General features: G+C 43.1%; 4 protein-coding genes across 8 annotated transcripts in view; 3 read left to right on the forward strand and 1 right to left on the reverse strand.

Annotated features, from left to right (window-relative positions):
- Positions 1–3,943, forward strand: part of LOC119424998 (CSC1-like protein 2) — a 31,730-nt gene extending 27,787 nt beyond the window's left edge. The window contains exons 24-29 of the mRNA XM_037692555.1: positions 841–946; positions 1,158–1,325; positions 1,415–1,483; positions 1,810–1,895; positions 3,398–3,532; positions 3,618–3,943. Coding sequence (XP_037548483.1) covers positions 841–946; positions 1,158–1,325; positions 1,415–1,483; positions 1,810–1,895; positions 3,398–3,532; positions 3,618–3,878 — 825 coding nt within the window. The 3' untranslated portion in view covers positions 3,879–3,943. The remainder of the gene's footprint in view (positions 1–840; positions 947–1,157; positions 1,326–1,414; positions 1,484–1,809; positions 1,896–3,397; positions 3,533–3,617) is intronic.
- A 3,354-nt stretch (positions 3,944–7,297) lies between these two features.
- Positions 7,298–9,032, reverse strand: LOC119411490 (coiled-coil domain-containing protein 177). Its single transcript, XM_037678443.1, has one exon. The coding sequence runs from the start codon at positions 9,005–9,007 to the stop codon at positions 7,298–7,300; it is 1,710 nt and encodes a 569-aa protein (XP_037534371.1). The 5' UTR covers positions 9,008–9,032.
- Positions 9,033–10,335: 1,303 nt separating this feature from the next.
- Positions 10,336–14,424, forward strand: nsmce4a (NSE4 homolog A, SMC5-SMC6 complex component). The gene is made up of 11 exons (XM_037678607.1): positions 10,336–10,386; positions 10,825–11,064; positions 11,154–11,234; positions 11,362–11,492; positions 11,657–11,808; positions 12,346–12,445; positions 12,734–12,824; positions 13,832–13,926; positions 14,017–14,065; positions 14,144–14,229; positions 14,326–14,424. Exons 2-11 carry the CDS (start codon positions 10,860–10,862, stop codon positions 14,389–14,391), a joined length of 1,056 nt encoding a protein of 351 aa, XP_037534535.1. The 5' UTR covers positions 10,336–10,386; positions 10,825–10,859; the 3' UTR covers positions 14,392–14,424.
- Positions 14,425–14,933: 509 nt separating this feature from the next.
- The window catches only part of tacc2 (transforming, acidic coiled-coil containing protein 2), a 77,793-nt gene continuing 73,890 nt past the window's right edge, over positions 14,934–18,836 (forward strand). For all 5 annotated transcript variants that reach the window (XM_037678337.1, XM_037678345.1, XM_037678353.1 and 2 more), the window contains exon 1: positions 14,934–15,247. In XM_037678337.1, the coding sequence (XP_037534265.1) occupies positions 15,137–15,247 (111 nt within the window). In that variant the 5' untranslated portion in view covers positions 14,934–15,136. The remainder of the gene's footprint in view (positions 15,248–18,836) is intronic.

Raw genomic sequence — 18,836 nt, forward strand, 5'->3', positions numbered from 1 at the left:
GGGGGGGGGGGGTCCAAATTAAAATTTTTTGAATGTGAGGGGGACACGTCCCCATCACATATAATGGTTGTGATGCCTATGCTTTAATGTTACCTCCCCTTTTCCTGGCTGAGCCGGATTGTATCATTAATTGGGGCTCGTCCGGGATAAGAACCCGAGACCTCTCGCATCCCAAGCAAGAATCATACTCCTAGACCAAAATTACTCTCTTTTGTTTAATTTTGGTTAGCTGACCAAATAAATCACTACTCTTAGTCCAAACCTCTTTCCACCTGGTTTTAATGATACCTCCTCTTTTCCTGGCTGAGCTGGGCTGGGTCGTAACATAGACACTGTACAAAAACTGCAAATCGTATCTTAAAAGTTAGTTTTTGAACTGTGAGTCGCAGAAGACCCAGCTGGTCACACATGCTTCTGCAGTGTTTTATGTCAGAGCTATAAGTCAAAAAGCACTTTCAGTTTAAAAATATGTTTTTGAGACAAAATACAAGTGAAGACTTTGTAAGCTTGGGTGTGGACTCTGTGTTCTAGGGGGAAGTGAGTGAAAACTAAGTCCTACAACCGCGCGAGACATGCTGGCTGAAAGACAACAAACCTTAAATTTTGATGTATAAACTGTAACTTTAAAATATATTATAGAATATATACAGTATATTCTATGTCTTACACACATTCTATATATAATATAGAATATGAGTGCATTAACCTCCTAAGACCTGAACTGTTGCATATGTGGATGCCAGGTATGTTTGTTGGTTTACAGTCTCTTGTTAACGATCCTTTTGCGAACGTTGTTTATTGTGTTGAAAGTTTTTCTGCCTAAATGTTTGGTCCTTGTAGAAAAGCCTGCAGTTTGTTTCCATTCTGGGAGCAGGACTCCTGTGTGGGACAGCACTCGCCATCACCATCCCTGAAGGTGTGGGTTTACTGGAGGATTCATGGAGAGGTGAGCTAAACCTCAGTGAATCAGAATCGCCCCCATCCTTTGGTTGTCATGGCAACAGATGTGATACAAACCACCAAATTAGCGTTTTGTTGTAACCGTTTGAAACCATTGATGATGTGGGGGTTAAACCACCGGTCTGAATGAGTTCTGCTTGTTGTCTTTCATTTGGGATTTGTTCAAAAGCTCTTCCTGTCCTTCATGTTCCGTCCAGCACCCTCCTCTTCCTCTGATGAGCTGCTCAGTTTGAACACCAGTGAAAAGACAAACTCTTCCTCAGAGGAAGCCACCCCGCCTCGATTCTACATCGGGGTGGCTTTAACGTTCGGGTTCACCTTCATGTTTGCCGTTGACCAGATTGGAGGTTACCTTTCCACGCGTGGCAAGTTGGCACAATTCTCACACCAGTTTTGTTTTGTGTCCATAAATCTTCATATGTTTCATCTAAACTTTGTCATTGTTTGATTTTAGACCAAACAGTGCATACGACAAATCGTGTCCACATCACAGCCACCCTGGGGCTGGTCATTCATTCTGCAGGTAAATCCTCAAACGTTCAGCGGTGCATGTCTATTGATCTTTGTTTGTATGAGGCACATAAAGGAGTTTCATGAAATAGGCATATAAAAATTCCCAACAAAACACACTTGTTCTTGTTCCTCATGTGACTTAGCGTGAGCTTGTTGGAGCTGTTTCAAATGAGCTCATTTTTAGCCTCAAGGTTTAACATCAAAATGTCCATAGAAGAAATATTTGGCTTGGTAAAATCCCACACAAAATAAATCATCTATTGTTTTGACTTCTAGTTACCTGAACATGGATAAACCCTGATTGTCTTGGTGTTTAATATTTATTTTTGCTCCCAGCTGATGGATTTGCTCTGGGTGCTGCTGTGGCCACAGGTCAGGTGACCGTGCAAGTCATCGTATTTTTTGCCGTCATTCTACACAAGGTGAGAGGACATCTTGGTCAAATACAGCTGTATGAACCTCAGAGCTCACGATGCCCTGTATGGCAAACCATTTGTGTATTTATTCATTATCTTTAGTATCAAATGTACAACTACACAGAACTAGTTGCACATTTGATCCCACTACTTCAACAAACAATCTTACTAGTGAAACTTTTTGCCAACTAATGACTCTTTTGCCTAACTTGTTGCAGCAGAAGTTGTACTAGTCAACCATTATGCCTCACTAGACCAGACTAGTCAAGGACTGTGTCATACAAGTTAACTAGTAAAAGTCCAAACCTTGCATGTTATCTAGTCAACACAAAATATTTATATTAATCAACTATAAATTGTCAAATGTTCATATTTTTCAACTAAATTAAACTCTAAAATGCTCACTAGTCGACTAGTTTCTGTCTTTTATTACTTAACTACTGTAATGAAAAATGTCAGCAAGTCCACTAGTGTGCATATTTGAACATCACTAGTCAACTAATAGGCATAATTTGTGTTGACTAGTTAGCATGAAGGTGGTTTTGTTAATTTGTATGACATAGTAGTTGATTAGTTTGGTCCAGTAGTCCACCAGAGTGTTAACAAGCTAACTACCGTAGTTGGAACATTTGGGCTGCAACTGCAGGACTTTGGCCTAGAGTTGCATTCAGGCCCAAAAAATCCAATCCGACCCAGCCCGTAGCCATCATTTCCGATCCCCAGCCGACCCATTAACAGTAATTACAGGTTCGAACTCGGAAAAAAAACCCTGACATTTTTAGTTAAGCTTTGACTGCTTATATACGTAGTTATTAATGGTCGGCAGACGCGTGCGGCTGAATAAAAAGGGGCAGAAGATCAGAGCTGAGGGGATGTTTGTCCTTTCATGGCCGTCAAAGCACATTAAATCCTTCTTCTGCCTACATTCTGCATTATTCAGACATGGACCCTGCTCTGACATGTCTGCTTTAGGTTCTCACCTGTTTGGGTCGTCGGCCGTGCGTTCCCACTGAGTGCAGCGGCTGAATGAACGTCCATTTTGGCGATGGATCACTGGCCGTGTAGTCCCATCTGAGGTTTAACTGAACTTTATTTTACCTCTTTCAAGGCCGATCAGCTCGTGGTGAAATGGCTGTGTGCGGCTGGTGGATGTATGGCAAACCATGTTAACATATAACTGGATCACAGCTGATCCGCTGTCGCAATCAAAAGCCCAACACTGACCCGGTCCGCTCATCCAGCACATTATCATGGCCCGGACCAAATTTGGGTCGGGCCGGGCTTCGGGCCCGGGTTAGAAACGGCAGCTCTACTTTGGCTCACTTGTATAACTTCTCCAACTAAAAAAGTAAAGCATACTGGTTGGCAAAATATATTACTAGTATGAGTTTTTGTGAAACTAGTGCAGTGTAGTTGAAACGAAGTAGCGAAAAGACTTGCTATTTAGTATATGGAATAAATACACAAAGAGCTTGCCATATCACCCGCTTATCTTTCTTGCCTTTCAGGCGCCTGCAGCTTTTGGTTTGGTCTCCTTTCTGATGCACGCCGGCCTCGAGAAAAAACACATTCAGGGACATTTACTGGCCTTCTCAGCCGCAGCTCCGGTAGTTGCCATCAGCACTTACTTCATCTTGCACTCGGTAAGAACTTCACGTATATTCAGCCTCAGCAGCTGGTTCTGCTTTATTTAACTTTTTTTCAACTTGATGTGTGTTCTGTCCACAGTCTGGAAATTCTGCTGAGAACCAGCTCAGTGCCACAGGCGTGGGCATGCTCTTCTCAGCTGGGACGTTCCTCTACGTGGCCACCGTGCACGTTCTCCCTGAAATCAGCAACAGCCGGAAAGAAGAGCCGCTCTCTGACCTCCAGGAGCTCCCCGAAGCCGAGAGCCACGGGCAGCGGCACCTGGGGCTCCTGGAGAGCCTCACGCTCATCCTCGGCGTGGGGCTTCCGGTCGTGATGGCCTTCGGACTGCACGATGACTAAAAAGAAACTTTAGTGCAATCTCGACTGGAAGAAAAACTGTTGGAGGACTTCCTGTTTGGACCAATTAGAAGAAGGAAACTTGGTGTGCTCTGATTTTCCTGCAACTGAGTGTTGGGTTGCGCCGTTGTTCCCGTACCAACAGAACTTCCCAGTTTGTGTAAGGAACTGGATATTTCATACATTCTCACTTGATGGAAACTCTTCCAAGAAAAGAATAGAAAAGGGACTTTTATTGTTGAAGCTCTTTTGGAACGCTCGCTGGAAAGATTTTCAGAAAGAACCGCATAACAAAGGCTAGAGGTCCAAATCAAGTTGTGTTTGGTCATAGATTTAGTTTGAAAACGAGCTTTAAGTGCACGTCTAATAAAGCAAGTTGGTTTTAGTGGGACACCTGCAGGAACAGGGAAAGACCTCAATTCGTTTTTGTAATAGTCATCACATCTTTTACGAGTCAAACGGCTGTTACGCCTGGAACGCTACAAGAACACTGATCTGATTTCACTTTCGTCTTGGGCGTAAGCCAAAAATAAAATAAAATAACGAAAACATTCTACTTTTGTAAAAGCCTGTTTCTTTACAATTTGTGTAACTGTCTTGAAGCAGTGGACCTTTATTTGCTCAAGCAGAATAATTTTAACAAGAACTCCTGCGTTAAATGCATTAATATCAAAATAAAGAAAATGTTTTGATCAGTTTTTCACTAAAAACTATGATAGTATAATAATGGCCAGATTTAACAGTCTTTTTGTGGTTATAATTAATCCAAAATAATAAAGTGTCAATGAGAGCGAGGTTTTTCTAGTAAATTGAAGTTTCTATGCAGGACGACAGTCATGCAGTAAAACTCTGACCCACACAATGTTCAGCCAAACATTAACCCGTCGTTCTCTTTATTTGCACTCTGCAGCTTGTTTAATGGCTGTGATGCCAGGGTTCATTTGATGGCTGCACAAAACAGTTTAACCCTTGACTGTTTCGTCTTCAACTTTCTGGCAGCTAAAAACTCACAGCTGCTGCCTGACGTCCCGAGGGTCTTCTGGGACATTTCACTTGTTCACTGGGAGTGTAACACTAGATACTGCTGGACGACACGACGCAAACTTGCTGATTCGTCGCTCAAACAGACTTGCATGACTGAACGTTTTGGGCGAACGACTCAGTTTTGGTTCCCAGCTTTTGAGGTCAGGACTTCCCAAAGAGTCCACGAAAATAAAATGATTAAGTTACAAGAACAAAAGAACGCTAATTTCACAACCGCGGTTCTGAAAACGTAGACGTGCAAAATGTAAATGTATATCAAACGAAATGACTCGCACATCTAATAAAGCTTTATTTTATTCACAATGAAACGTAGTAGACTTATGAAATGTTGAAACTAGAAATAATACCTTTTGAAATAACGTAACTTTGAGTTTTACTTCACTGATACATCTTTTGGCTTTTCCCTCTTCATGGAGTCATCCTCCTCCATCTCACTCTGTCCTCACTCCATCTACCTCCATGTCCTCTCTAACTGCATCCATAGATCTCCTCTTTGTCTTTTTCCTGGCAGCTGCATTTCTAACATCCTTCTACCAATATACCCACTGTCCCTCCTCTGGACATGTCCAAACCATCTCAGTCTGGTCTCTAACTTTATCTCCCAGTTGTTCAACCTGTGCTGTACCTCTGATGATCTCATTCCTAATCTTATCCATCCTTGTCACTCCTAAGGAGAACCTCAACATCTTCATTTCTGCCAGTTCCGTCTCCTGTCTTTTTGTCCATGTCTCTGTCTCCAGACCAGACAACATAGCTGGTCTCACCACTGTCTTGTAAACTTTTCCTTTGACCTTTGTTGACACCCTTTTGTCACAAATCACTCCTGAAACTTTTCTCCATCCACTCCATCCATCCTCTCTTCTTCACTTCTTTCCCACACTCCTCGTTTTCCTGAACAGTGGACCCCAAGTTCTTGAAGTCCTGCACCTTTGTGACCTCTGCTCCTTGTAGCCTCACTGTTCCACTGACCTCCCTCTCATTCACTTAATTTATACATTTACTTCATTAATACATCTCAAAAAATTGATCCAGGGTCATGTTTTAAAAAGAAGGTGGAAAAAGGAGGTGCCGTGGACGCATCCCTGTCTACCTGGCGGAGGTGCTTGAGCATCTGACCGCCGAGATCCTGGAGCTGGTGGAAAACGTGGCTTGTAACTACAAGAAGACCAGGATCATCCCTTGACACCTGCAGCTGGCTGTCTGCAATGACGAGAAGCTCAGCAAGCTGCTGGGAGGAGAGACCATCGTTCAGGGAGGAGTTCTGCCCAAGATCCAAGTGGTCCTAACCCACCAAGTCCAAGTTGACCTATCAACATCTGCAGTTTCTTCAGATCTGTTCCAAGACAGACGAGATCCTTCCTGTTCAGCCATTTGCATCTAGAAACACTCTTGAATGAAACCAGGATGAGCTACAACAAGATTTAATTTCCCTCTGGGGTTAATGAAGTAGTTTTGAATTGAATCTAAAAAAGTTAAATCTGGTCCTCTGGACATTCAAAAAAACAAAACAAAGCAAATCAACAAAAAAATGTAGAAACATTTCGTCTCTCATCCGAGAGACTTCCTCAGTCTGAGGAGCTGTATTCAGCTCAGTCTCTTAAATAGCACCTTCACAGAGTGGATCAACCAGTTTTGCTGCTGACAACCAAAACCAGCTGATCACATGCTCAAGAAGGACCATCAGCCTAACAATGGATCATTAGCACACTGATGGCTGTTTACTGTTCACAGAGGGCTGAGTGATACTAGCAATCACAGCATTGTAAGAGGGGGACAGTTGAACCCGGAGGCCTCCACCCCTGTTTAATGATGGACGGTTTCTTTTCACAAAGATGGCCTCCTTTACTCCTCTCTCAAACCATCGTTCCTCTCTGTCCAGGATGTGAACATCTTCATCCCTGAAAGAGTGACCGCTGGCCTGGAGATGAGTGTAGACCACAGAGTCCTGGCCTGATGATGTTGATCTTCTGTGCTGGGCCATCCTTTTGGCCAGTGGCTGTTTAGTTTCCCCGATGTAAGACTGATCACAGCCCTCCTGACACTGAACAGCATACACAACATTGCTCTGTTTGTGCCGGGGGACTGGATCTTTGGGATGAACCAGTCTTTGCCGTAATGTATTTTGGGGTTTAAAAGCATGCATCAGGATATTTTGAATTGAATGTTTACCACTGAAACATCTCGTCTTCTTTCAACAACAGTCTGTAAACCGACAGGAACTGGATGCTGTTACTGGGTACTGGATGGAGACCAGCTGCTGGACTCTGAACGGGGATCTTGTCTGATGTAAGACCTGTCCAACAGTCCTGGGTCTTTACTGGTTTTCTCACTGGATGAACGTTTTGTTCTGAAACACGTCTGTTCGGCATGATCCTGTCTCATAGTTTCATGCATCGTATGGAGGCCGTCAGCTGAGCCTCCAGAGCCATCTGATCAAAGGTTCGACTGTGTGTCTGCTGCCTCACTCCCTCCCTCATGTAGAAGGAGGCTCGAGTCAGCCTCTGCGCCTCCTCGTGAATCTGTTGTCTCTGTCTCAGCAGCCTCTCCCTCTTCCACTCCTTCACAGAAAGGCAGCTCTCTCTGGCCTTCGTCGTGGCCTCCTCCTCTCTCTGGATCTCCTCCCTGAGTCTCTGGTGGCGGTTCTCCCTGTGCTGGTTGTGTTCTCGGGTCTGCTGAGCTCTGCTCCTCAGCAGCGAGGAGGCGTTCAGAGCCGCTCTCTCCATGCGGCGCTGGCTCGTTTGGACCAGGAGGTGTTTGCCTGTGAGCTGCTGGATGTTTTGCAGCTTGGCCCTCAGCTGGGCTCTCTGAAGCTGCTCCTGCTCCCGAGCAGAGCGCTCCTGCCGCCTCCTCAGCTGCGCCTCCACCACTTGGGCTCGTTTCTCAGAGGAGCGTTGCAGATTTTTCTGCAGTGCGCTCATCATTTGTGCCTCCTCTTCCTCCATCTGCTGCTCCAGCCGTTTCTTGAGCAGGATGTGCCTCAGCAGCTCCCTGCGGTTCTCCTCCTGCAGTCTCTTCTGCTCCTTCTTCTCCTGCTGCAGTTTGCTCCTACAGGCCCTCTCCCCCATCACTACTGCTGCCTGTCGCACTCTCTCCTGCTCCCTCTTCTCAAACTCCTCCTTCTCTCTCAGCAGCTTCTCCTGGCAGTGTTTGCGCTCCTCTGCCTCTCTCAGTGCACCCTCCAACTTTTCTTTGCGTTGTGCATCCACCTCCTCCTTCAGCCTCTTCCAGCGGTCCTCTTGGAGCAGTACCTCCTGCTCCAGCTGCCTTGTTTTCTCCTGCTCCCAACGTTGCCTCAGCCTCCTGCGGGCCTCCAGCTCCTTGTTCCAGCGCTTCATACTCTGCCTCAGTTTCCTCCTTAGCTCTTTTTCTGCTTGGGCCTGCTGGGCCTCCTCCTGCCTGCGAACCTCCTGGTGCTTCTGCTCCTCCTGCTGTGAGAGCTTCAGACGATCCTGCTCCTCTTCGTGTTTCACCAGCATGATAGCTGCTATTTTGCGATCCCTCTCTGACACTGTGACACACGTCTTCCTTTTTATTTCTGCAGTGAGCCTTTGCAGCTTCACCTCCGTAGCTGGGGAGCACCTCAGGTCTCCCAGGTTTAAGCTGCTGATTGTGCTCCTCTCGGGGTCTCTCCTTTCAGCAGCAGAGCAGCTGGACCTACAGGCCAGCTTCCCCCTAAAGCACAGATCAGCATATGGAATGGGCTCTGGTGTCCATGAGTCTGAGGGGTTCTCCTTCACTTTGGTGTCTGGCGAAACCTCCAAGTTTGAAGCAACATTACTCCTGGGCCACCTGCTCCCTGATGCCAGGATAATCCCGTCCTCCTCCCTGCTGCGACACTCCTTCAAAGCCTTCGTTCTTTGTTTTTCATAGGATTCGTGCATAACCCTCATCGCCTCAAAGGGCACCTCCCTCTGCTCCACAATCAGCTCGTTCAGTGATTTTATCAGGAGCTGAACCGGTTTTATTGCGAGAGGAGTGCAGGACTCCTGTGGGAGCTGACTTGTTGAGCGGCACCTTTCTGTTCCAGCTGACTCCAAGTTCTTCTGGCCCAGACAGAAAGCAGGGGGACTGGACCTCAGCTCCCCCATCTTAAAAGTTCTGGATGACAGGCTCACTCACTCAGAAGGAGAGCAGTTCACCTGCAGTTTCTGTCCAGCTAAGGAGGTCAGGAGGGGATTAGCTGAGTCTTTTCGTCATGGCTCCACCTCAGTAACAGAGAAAAGGTTTAACACGTTTTATATTAATATAGCGGGGCAGAGCTAAAAGTCCAGTTTAATAACATTACAAATGTAACTGTAGAATAAATCTCAGTGGCTCTAAAATTTATTTTTTTCTCAAAACTGTCATACAAATTATGTCCCAAACTTTGTACTTTTTTTTAGTTTACATAAGAATAAGATAAAACACAATGAAATTAATTATAAATATGAATAGTATTATAGTAAATTTATTACAACAGTCATGAGAAAGAGAGAGAGAGAGAAAAGCACAAACCGGAAGCCGGAAGTTGAACCAACAAAAAAATGGGCGGTGGCTTTCAACTTGTCACTTCCTGTCTGAATGCCATACTTGTGGTTTTTTTTCATGTAATTTTACTTATGCGCCATTCTACAATAACAAATAATGATGATTATAATAACAACTTATTAATAATCTACAACTGGTTAAAAGTTTAACTTCTTTCATTGATGTAAAACCAACGTCAGCGACAAATAAGTAAATACATAAATAAATACATTTTAGAACTTGTGAACTTTTACAGTTACTAATGCGCATGCTCAAAGTCAGTACTTTGTTTTACGTTACGTTTGTATACAACAATCAATAAAAACTCGGTGTAAAAGCTTTGAAACCATAGACATTAATATTTGAAATTACAGTATTTGGAGTCGCGGCGCCTAATTTTACGCATGCGCATTGATAACTAACCGTAACAAACTCAAACCAGAGATGAAGACGGCTGAACTGAAGCAAGAGGGTTCACTGTTCACAATTTCCTCAATTGTCTTTTCTGAACAATTTCAAACAAATCGGGCTGTACACGTGTGACGTTATTTATTTTTTACAAACAAGTATATATTTTTAATTCAGTCTTACAGTCTTTCTCTTTTCCTTTTATATAAACTCTTTTCTTGTGTCAACGTCAAGTTTGCGATTTGCTTTTATTTTGAAGGGACACATTTCACACCACAAGTTAACTTCCTGTACGTCCACCGCACGCTAGAACTGTTGAAGTTCTGGGTTTTGGATGCTAATTGTTACTTTAAGCTGCTTTTGTCTTTACTTTTATACATGCATATTTACTCGGTTTACAGCAGCACGGAAGTCGTGCTTCGACGAGTTAAAACGCAGCCTTAACGGTTACATCGTCGCCGTCACTTAGCAACGGTTTAGCTAGTTTAGATCTGCGCGCGAGAAGTTAATTCGAGCTGGTCTACCTTTGGCAGTCTCAAGTTTACGCGATAAGGTAAAGATTTTATTTTATTTTTTCCTTCAACAACCTTTAACAAAACTGTCTTAACGGCTTGCTCGATACAGAATTCACTGAACATCTTTAGTCGTGGCAAAAACCAACGCAGACATGTTCCTGTTTTTAGTACATCGCTTTATAATGTAGCTGGTTTTGTTTCGATTATTTATATCGTTTCTTCTATCTAGTTTTCATTTTATATGATTGTCTACTGTTGCCATCTGTTTTCTTTGTTTAAAACTTCTTTCTTACTCATGAGGGAGTTTTTCCTTTCCACAGTCGCCTTCATGTTCGCTCAAGATGAGAGTTCTGAGACTAACCTGTATAAATAAAGGTTGAACTGAGTTGAGTTTAGTCGACCAGTTTGTTTTCATGCCAGTTGACGACATTAAAGTCTTGACGTTTCCCTAAACATGAACGTTTTTGTGTTCGTAGCTCCTGGCTGACCCTCTAATAAAAACCGACAGAAGATGAGGAGGTCCAAATCTGGCGGAGACGAGGAGAGCCCCCGGCAGAACGGCTTTTCTGGTCGGAGGAGAGCTGAGCTTGGTGATGGGGAGGACTCGGGTGTCCACTCCGGCCCGGCCGGGCTGCAGGACGAGGACGACGACAACGACCAGGGCCTCAGGAGAGAAATACGGAGCAAATACAGAGACCTCATCAACTCCGTACAACGTGATTACTGAGCGGCAGCTTAACTGAGTGTCTTCAAAACAAACCGTTCCGACACTCCTCCTTATATCCTTTTTCTCTTTTTAACCCAGAGAACAGAGAAGACATGCTGAGTCCATCAAACAACAGACTCACAGAAGTCCTAGAAGAGGCAAACAAGCTTTTTAAAGATGGTAGGTTTGATGTACTCTCTGATAATTTACGTTGGTTGTAACGTTGGAAAATGGTAACGCAAAAGCTGTATAAGAAGTAGCAGCTTATTTGCAGATCAGAATGTTTGACGCGTCTGTTCTCTGGCAGTTCGGCAGGCGAGAGAAGCCGCTCTTGATGCTCAGCTCCTTGTCGTGGCCACAGACTTGGGAAAGGAGAAAGCCAGCCAGCTGTTTGCTGAGGGCAGCGCCTTTGATCCTACGGCTTTCGCAGAGCATCTGGTACGTTTACTGCATTTGTTCACTCTTTCTGATGTTTGCCTGGGTTTACAGCACTGGTCCCAAATGTTGCGAAGGTCTAAAACAGAGGAGACGTGTGTAGAGTGCAGTTCTTTCTCTACGAACGAATGCAGTTGAAACAGTTTGTGTCTTTATTTCTTGGACAGTTGTCCTTCATGGGTCTCAACCGACTGGAGGACGAGGAGGACGATCAGCAAAATGAAGCTCTGGGTGATGGCTACCTGCCTAAAGATGCCTGGCACAGACTGGCAAAGAGCACAGAGTGCTGTTTCAGGACGGCGCCCACTTTCCACTACATGTGAGTACCAACAAATGTTACGTACCAGCTGCTACCTAAACACCAGGACTTGGTACTGAACGAAGTACAATGCACAGAGGAAGTAATTCAGCATTTAAAGAAATTCAAGCTGAAGGAAATTTGCATGGTTTCATCAAGTTGTTCCCTGGTGGAGTTTGACGTGTCGAGATTTATCATGCAGAGATGTTCGTTAAAGATCTCGCATACCACAGAAACAACAACGATGTCCATGTGTTACACATCAGCTCCAGCTGATCACAGCAGAGCAGTCGGTGCGGAGGAAAAAGACAAAGTCGCTGCAAATAAACGTTACATTTTTTCCTCAAAGGTGCCAACGAAGAAACATTTACTTTAATTTTGCAGAGAAATATGTTCTTTCCACAATAAAACAAATCAACAAAAATCTGTTTTCCGCATGGTTGTGTTCAAGTATATCTTTATGTGCAGTATCAGATATTTTGTTTTTATTTCCTAAACCTACGCAGATTAAAGTGTTTAGTTGTTTGTTGTGCCTGACTTTGTTTGGGGTTTCAACAGGATGGGATCCTTCCACGCAGAACCTCCTCCTCCTAAGCAGAGAGTAGAAAGACAAAGAAGAGTTCCCAGCAAGGAGGCCCAAAGAATAATGCCCACACAGGTAGTTCAACTCTCACCATCTCTGTCTCCATTCCATCTCTGTGCACAAACAGCCGTGGCTTTCTCTATTATTCCTTAAGAAATCAACCGTATTCATGATATAAACTTAGCAGCCACTCCTTCAACTGTTCCAACTGTTTTATTAAGCATTTATTTACGCACATTTTCTATAAAATGATGTATAGATAGTATTTTCGCTCATTCTAACTGTATTTAAGGTTCTTTGTTGTCCTTCACATCGCATGCGGTGCATGAGGTGAAACGAAATTGTCTTGTATTTTGTTGTCAGCTGAAGAAAATGGAAGAATCTCATCAAGAGGCAACGGAGAAAGAAGTTGAACGAATCCTTGGTTTTCTGAAGAGTTATCACCAAGATGATCGTGAGTTTCAAATCCACACTGTCCCTGTAGCATCACTGAGGGGATTTAAATCTGTTCATATCAACATGTGTGACTGATAAAGCTCTGACAGCTTTATGTTCACATGTGATATTATGGTCTGTTCTCAAATATCCTGAGTGACCACTTTAGCTCTCTTCAGCTTTAAACAGTCAAACATTTAAAATGAGACTAGCACTAATGCTGACGTTTCATTCAACCTTTATTTATACAGGTTAGTCTCATTGAGCCGCTAATTATATTTATTAGGGATGCACGATATTGGATTTTTGGCCGATAACCGATACCAATACCAATATTTTCCCCCTAAATCTACTCACAGAGACTACTAGCTTTCTCTGCTGTGAAATTAAAATACTACATTATTCTGGATGGTCTTTGTCAGTTTGGCTTGTTACCAAATGCAGATGCCAAAAAGGGGCTGAAAATGATGCAACACTTCAACTTGGATTATGTTTAATGTCCAATTTATTCATCACATTTACTCTCTAACACATGAACAGATTTATACCCAACCGGTTCGCAAGCGACACGTGAAAAGTGCATGAGTAGTAGTGCATTATTAGATATACGGCACTTGACAGTTTCTTGAATTAAAAATGAACTTAAAACAGAAGCCTTTTATATCAGTGAGTTTTTTTGATGCATTGGCCTGTGTCCGATATTTAACTTTATCGCTAATATCGTCCGATACCGATACCATGCTGATAATATCGTGCGTCCCTATTTATTATTGATATTTTTTGTGACCCAGAAGATTGATAAAGCATCACCGTAGGAGCTCCGTTTCTTGCGCTCAGTGCCACGAGTCCTGCAGTTGGTGTTGAAGCAACACCTGAACATATTTATCACATTATAAGAGTATGGTCTCAGGTGTTCCTGACCGCCCCTGAATGCACCACGACATCTTTCAGAGCCACACATCACTCGTGTTCAACAGCCTCGTTGCGTCAATGATTTGCTCGTGTGTGTGTGTGTTTGCATCACAGCATCAGCACCCGTATCGTACTACGAGTTTGTCGTCGACCCCAACTCATTTTCTCGGACAGTGGAGAACATTTTCCACTTTTCTTTTCTGATCAGGGTAAGTGACACTTTGAGGTTTTATTTTTTATTTTTCATATCATCTTCTCTGCCCTCTTGTGGCCGTAATGTGTAAAAACGTCTGTTTCAGGATGGTTTGGCCCGGATGTATCTGGATGAAGATAAGCTGCCTTGTATAGGTGAGAACATTTTGTTCGAGTCTGATTGCAGAATAACCGAAGTGTCCTGAGGTAACGCAGTTTTATTTCACGTCCCAGCGCCGGTAGAGGAGGGGCAGGTGGAAGCTGCAGGTTCTTCCACCCGCAAGCAGTGCATCATTTCTCTGAGTCCAAAGATATGGAAGGTGAGAGGTTTCATTTGGTTGCACAGTAATTAATGTGAAGCAAAACAAGAAATCAAAGATATTATGCACTTTGACTTCCTGTTTGTTCTTTCTCAGGACATTGTCGATGTTTTTGAGATCAGAGAGCCCATGATTCCACCTCCAGAGACGCAGAACGAGTGACGGACCGCCCTGTCTTTTCTACAAAACGTTATATAGCTCCCAGTTTTAGTCGAAGCCTTTTTAAAATTCATTCGTGTCTTTGATTTTTACACAACTATTTTTTGTTCCCTTCTACTGAAGTTTCCACAAATGACTGGCCTGTTTTTGTTTTTTTGTCCAGTTTAAAGATTCTCTTATGTTCCTCGTTAATCTCTTCTGGTTTAGCTTCTTAAAAAATATCCGTCGCGTTGTTTACAGTTGTGATACTTGGAGAAAATTTGTAAAACAGGACTCCTGTTTTTTTTTTTTTGTACATATATAAAAATATATTTTGCTTAATAAAAAATTGGAACAAAGAAGACTCAGACATTCTGTGGCATCTCTTGTTCTGTTTCGGCTGATTGATTAGATTCATGTGGTTGAACACACGATCATCACGTTGAGCACTCTTGCATCTTTCCTGTCTTTTAAAGGGACAGGCACACGTTGCACTGCCTCCCATTTCTCCCTCTCTTGGATTGTTTCCCTCCAAAACGGCTCCGGTCTGCTCCCCCTGTGCAGTGATGTGAAGCCCAGCTGGACCTCGGGCTGCAGAGAGGCTCCTTTCCTCACGTTCATTTGGACTTTATGTAACAATGGCTTTGAATATACATGTCACAGGAAGACCACGGGCAGAGTTCGTCACTGAGGCACACTCGTGCAGACACGGAGGCGTGCACTCGTAGCTTCTGCAGCGATCTGGCAATGCTGAGTGCGACCGACAACGATGCAGTTCTGCAAAAAGGTGTTCTGCCAGCCGTGTAGTGCCAGGGTTACTTCACCAGAGGAGGGTATGGAATACAAGATGGGGAGCTGCATCAGAATCCCACGCAAACAGGTAAACTGAGGTGCTGTGCTGAATGCTGGCATGTTTGCACTGTTGCTTCATTCAAGGAGGAGTGGATCGAACTGGGAGCGGAGCCTTTTCCGCACGGAGAGGGGAAAGCATGTTCTTGTGTTGGAGGAGGGGCAATAAAAAGGAGCTGAGATGACAGGACGGGAGGAGCTGAGGGTGATGCTCCAAGTGGAGCAGGATGGGAGGCATGGGCTGACAAATCCCACAGAGTTTGGGCAGTTTGTGTCTGATTAATTTGCTCAACTCTCTAAATGGGAGGAGGCACAAGCAAGGCGAATGAAGAAGTGATAAATCTTAACAGCTGATCAAATCAATGCTATTTATAGGGATGACGCTCGGTCTGTTGCAGCTGAAAGTGGCCTTTAAATACAGCAGATAGTAGACGCGAGTCTGCTTGCTCTCATTTTCAGATGAGTTGACTTTGATTTTACGTGCATGTGGGTTTATTGCATTTGGATTGTGTTTGTGTGAATCCAGTCTCGTATGTTACATCATGACAAATATTAAAGGTACTCACAGTAAACTATGAAATCAAAATTAAATTAAATTTAAATAAAAATGTTACCCTGAACTATATCAAATGGTTCAGTTTGAAAGAGTTTGCACAGGTAGTTGCTGGTCATAAAATTAGAATATCATGAAACAGTTAATTTATTTCAGTAATTCCATTCAAAAAGTGAAATCCGTATATTATTTTCATTCATTACTCACAGACTGATGTATTTCAAATGTTTATTTCTTTTAATGTTGATGATTATAACCAACAACTAATGAAAACCCCAAATTTAGTATCTCAGAAAATTAGAATATTGTGAAAAGGTTCAATATTGAAGACACCTGGTGCCACATTCTAATCAGCTAATTAACTCAAAACACTTGCACAGGCCTTTAAATGGTCTCTTAGTCTACTTCTGGAGGCTACACAATCATGGGGAAGACTGCTGACTTGACAGTCGTCCAAAAGACGACCATTGACACCTTGCACAAGAAGGGCAAGACACAAAAGGTCATTGCTAAAGAGGCTGGCTGTTCACAGAGCTCTGTGTCCAAGCACATTAATATAGAGGCGAAGGGAAGGAAGCAATGTGGTAGAAAAATGTGTACCAGCAAAAAGGATAACCGCACCCTGGAGAGGATTGTGAAACAAAACCCATTCCAAAATGTTGAGGAGATTCACAAAGAGTGGATGTCGGTGCTTCAAGAACCACCACGCACAGACGTATGCAAGACAAGGGGTTCAGCTGTCGCATTCCTTGTGTCAAGCCACTTTTGAACAAGAGATGGTGTCAGAAACGTCTCACCTGGGACTGGAGTGGTCTGAATTTATGTTCTCTGATGAAAGTAAATTTTGCATTTCCTTTGGAAATCAAGGTCCCAGAGTCTGGAGGAAGAGAGGAGAGTTAGTTTTCCAACAGGACTTGGCACCTGCACACAGTGCCAAAGCTACCAGTACCTGGTTTAAGGACCATGGTATCCCTGTTCTTAACTGGCCAAAAAACTTGCATGGCCTTAACCGCATAGAAAATCTATGGGGTATTGTGAAGAGGAAGATGTGATACACCAGACCCAACAATTCAGAAGAGCTGAAGGCCACGATCAGAGCAACCTGGGCTCACATAACACCTGAACAGTGCCACAGAGTGATCGACTCCATGCCATGCCGCATTACTGCAGTAATCCAGGCAAAAGGAGCCCCAACTAAGTACTGAGTGCTGTACATGTTCATACTTTTCAGTAGGACAGCATTTCTAAAAATCCTTTTTTTATTAGTCTTAATATTCTAATTTTCTGAGATACTGAATTTGGGGTTTTCATTAGTTGTCAGTTATAATCATCAACATTAAAAGAAATAAACATTTGAAATATATCAGTCTGTGTATAACGAATGAATATAATATACAAGTTTCACTTTTTGAATGGAATTACTGAAATAAATAAACTTTTTCATGATATTCAAATTTTATGACCAGCACCTGTAATGGATGAAGTTGCAATTCTGAAATGCAGGTATGCACTCAATGTACACAAAGCGCATTTATCTGCATATTACACTCCACATATTTGAGAGTAAATATATACACATTATATAAAATATAATCCATTAATATGAGAAGAAAAGTGCTAATTTTGCTTCTTTTTTTTTTTTTTTACCAGTCTTCATGACTTTGCAATGAGTACCATCAGGGTTGCAAAAAAAAAAAAACCCAAAGCAATTTAAACTCATTACAGCTACAAGGTCTGCCACCTCCTGTCTGCGTTTGTTTGCACCCAGCACCTCCCTAAGCTGACATGGCTTCCCCAGCTACAGTTTGGTCCCCTCCCCTCACCCATCTTTCTCCCTCCCTCCCCACGGTCTTGTCCACGTCTGATCCTGTCCTGCGTCCAGAGCTAAAATAGTCACAGAGAAGCCGGGGGGCTCCTCAGGAGACGGGACAGAAACATTGGTCTGACAGTAAACACACGTTGGAGGGGCTTGACAAAGTTCAGGGAGGGAATAATACTCTAAATGTGGAAAAGTCTCAGTGCTTTGCAGGGGTAAGTAGTATATTGTTTGGACATTTTAATGGTAGTAGACATTTGTTATTAATTAATAGAAGCAGGACCAGAAAATGAACAGGAGAAAAGATAATTTGGGAGAATCGTGCTGGAATTGACGACTTTTTGTCTATTTACACCTTTCAACTTACTAGTGTGTGAATTTGAACTGGACTGAGCACTGCTTGTAACTGTGAACTAATCTGGTACATTTTGTTAAGCTGCTCACCTTCAGTACCATTTTAGCCAAACTCCGTACAGTTTTAAAACATAGATATTAAAACTAAAGCATCCAGATAAGTTTGAAGGTTTGTTTTTTTGGCTGGGCTATTTTGTCGTCGGAGGTCAGGTGCAGGGCAGGAAACGGTACACTCATACGCTCAAACCGGAGACATCTGGGGCCTCTCCAAACCCAAGAGCCTAGAAGATGGGTCATGTGAAGTGATGGACAGGCAGTGATGAGGTGACAACTGACCTGGTATTTGTATAATCATCTGACTTCCCATCTTTGCATCCTATGCTACCAAAAACGAATCACCGCCGTCAGTTGAGGTGAACACAAGTTGGTTTTAGGGGTTGAAATTACACACGCACACACACGCGCACATGCAAATAGAAAACAGAACAGGCATGGCGGACGAGTTGCTTCATTGGAGAAGTACGGTGGCCCTAAGGTGTAAATGAACAACATTTGAAAAAAAACCCGGAATTACATTAAGCCAAAGCGGAAGTGGTCGAAGCGGAAGTGGCCGAAGCGGAAGTGGCCGGAATCACATTTGAAAAAACGAAATCACATTTGAAAAAAACTGAATCGCATTTGAAAAAAACTGAATCACATTTGAAAAAAACCCTGAATCACATTTGAAAAAAAAAAAAAAAAACGAAATTACATTTGAAAAAAACTGAATCACATTTGGAAAAAAATGGAATTACATTTGAAAAAACGGAATCACATTTGAAAAAAACTGAATCACATTTGGAAAAAACTGAATCACATTTGAAAAAAACGGAATTACATTTGAAAAAACTGAATCAC

This window comes from Nematolebias whitei, chromosome 1, assembly GCF_014905685.2.
Source record: "Nematolebias whitei isolate Nwh7 chromosome 1, NemWhi1, whole genome shotgun sequence".
NCBI lineage: Eukaryota > Metazoa > Chordata > Actinopteri > Cyprinodontiformes > Rivulidae > Nematolebias > Nematolebias whitei.

What these genes read in the sequence shown, in the direction of transcription:
- LOC119411490 (XM_037678443.1), bottom strand. Translation starts at nt 9,007, where the DNA reads ATGGGGGAGCTGAGGTCCAGTCCCCCTGCTTTCTGTCTGGGCCAGAAG.
- nsmce4a (XM_037678607.1), top strand. Translation starts at nt 10,860, where the DNA reads ATGAGGAGGTCCAAATCTGGCGGAGACGAGGAGAGCCCCCGGCAGAAC. An exon ending in CCTCATCAACTCCGTACAAC is followed by an intron (nt 11,065 to 11,153) that starts GTGATTACTGAG and finishes TTTTTAACCCAG; the next exon opens with AGAACAGAGAAGACATGCTG. An exon ending in GAGTTATCACCAAGATGATC is followed by an intron (nt 12,825 to 13,831) that starts GTGAGTTTCAAA and finishes TTTGCATCACAG; the next exon opens with CATCAGCACCCGTATCGTAC.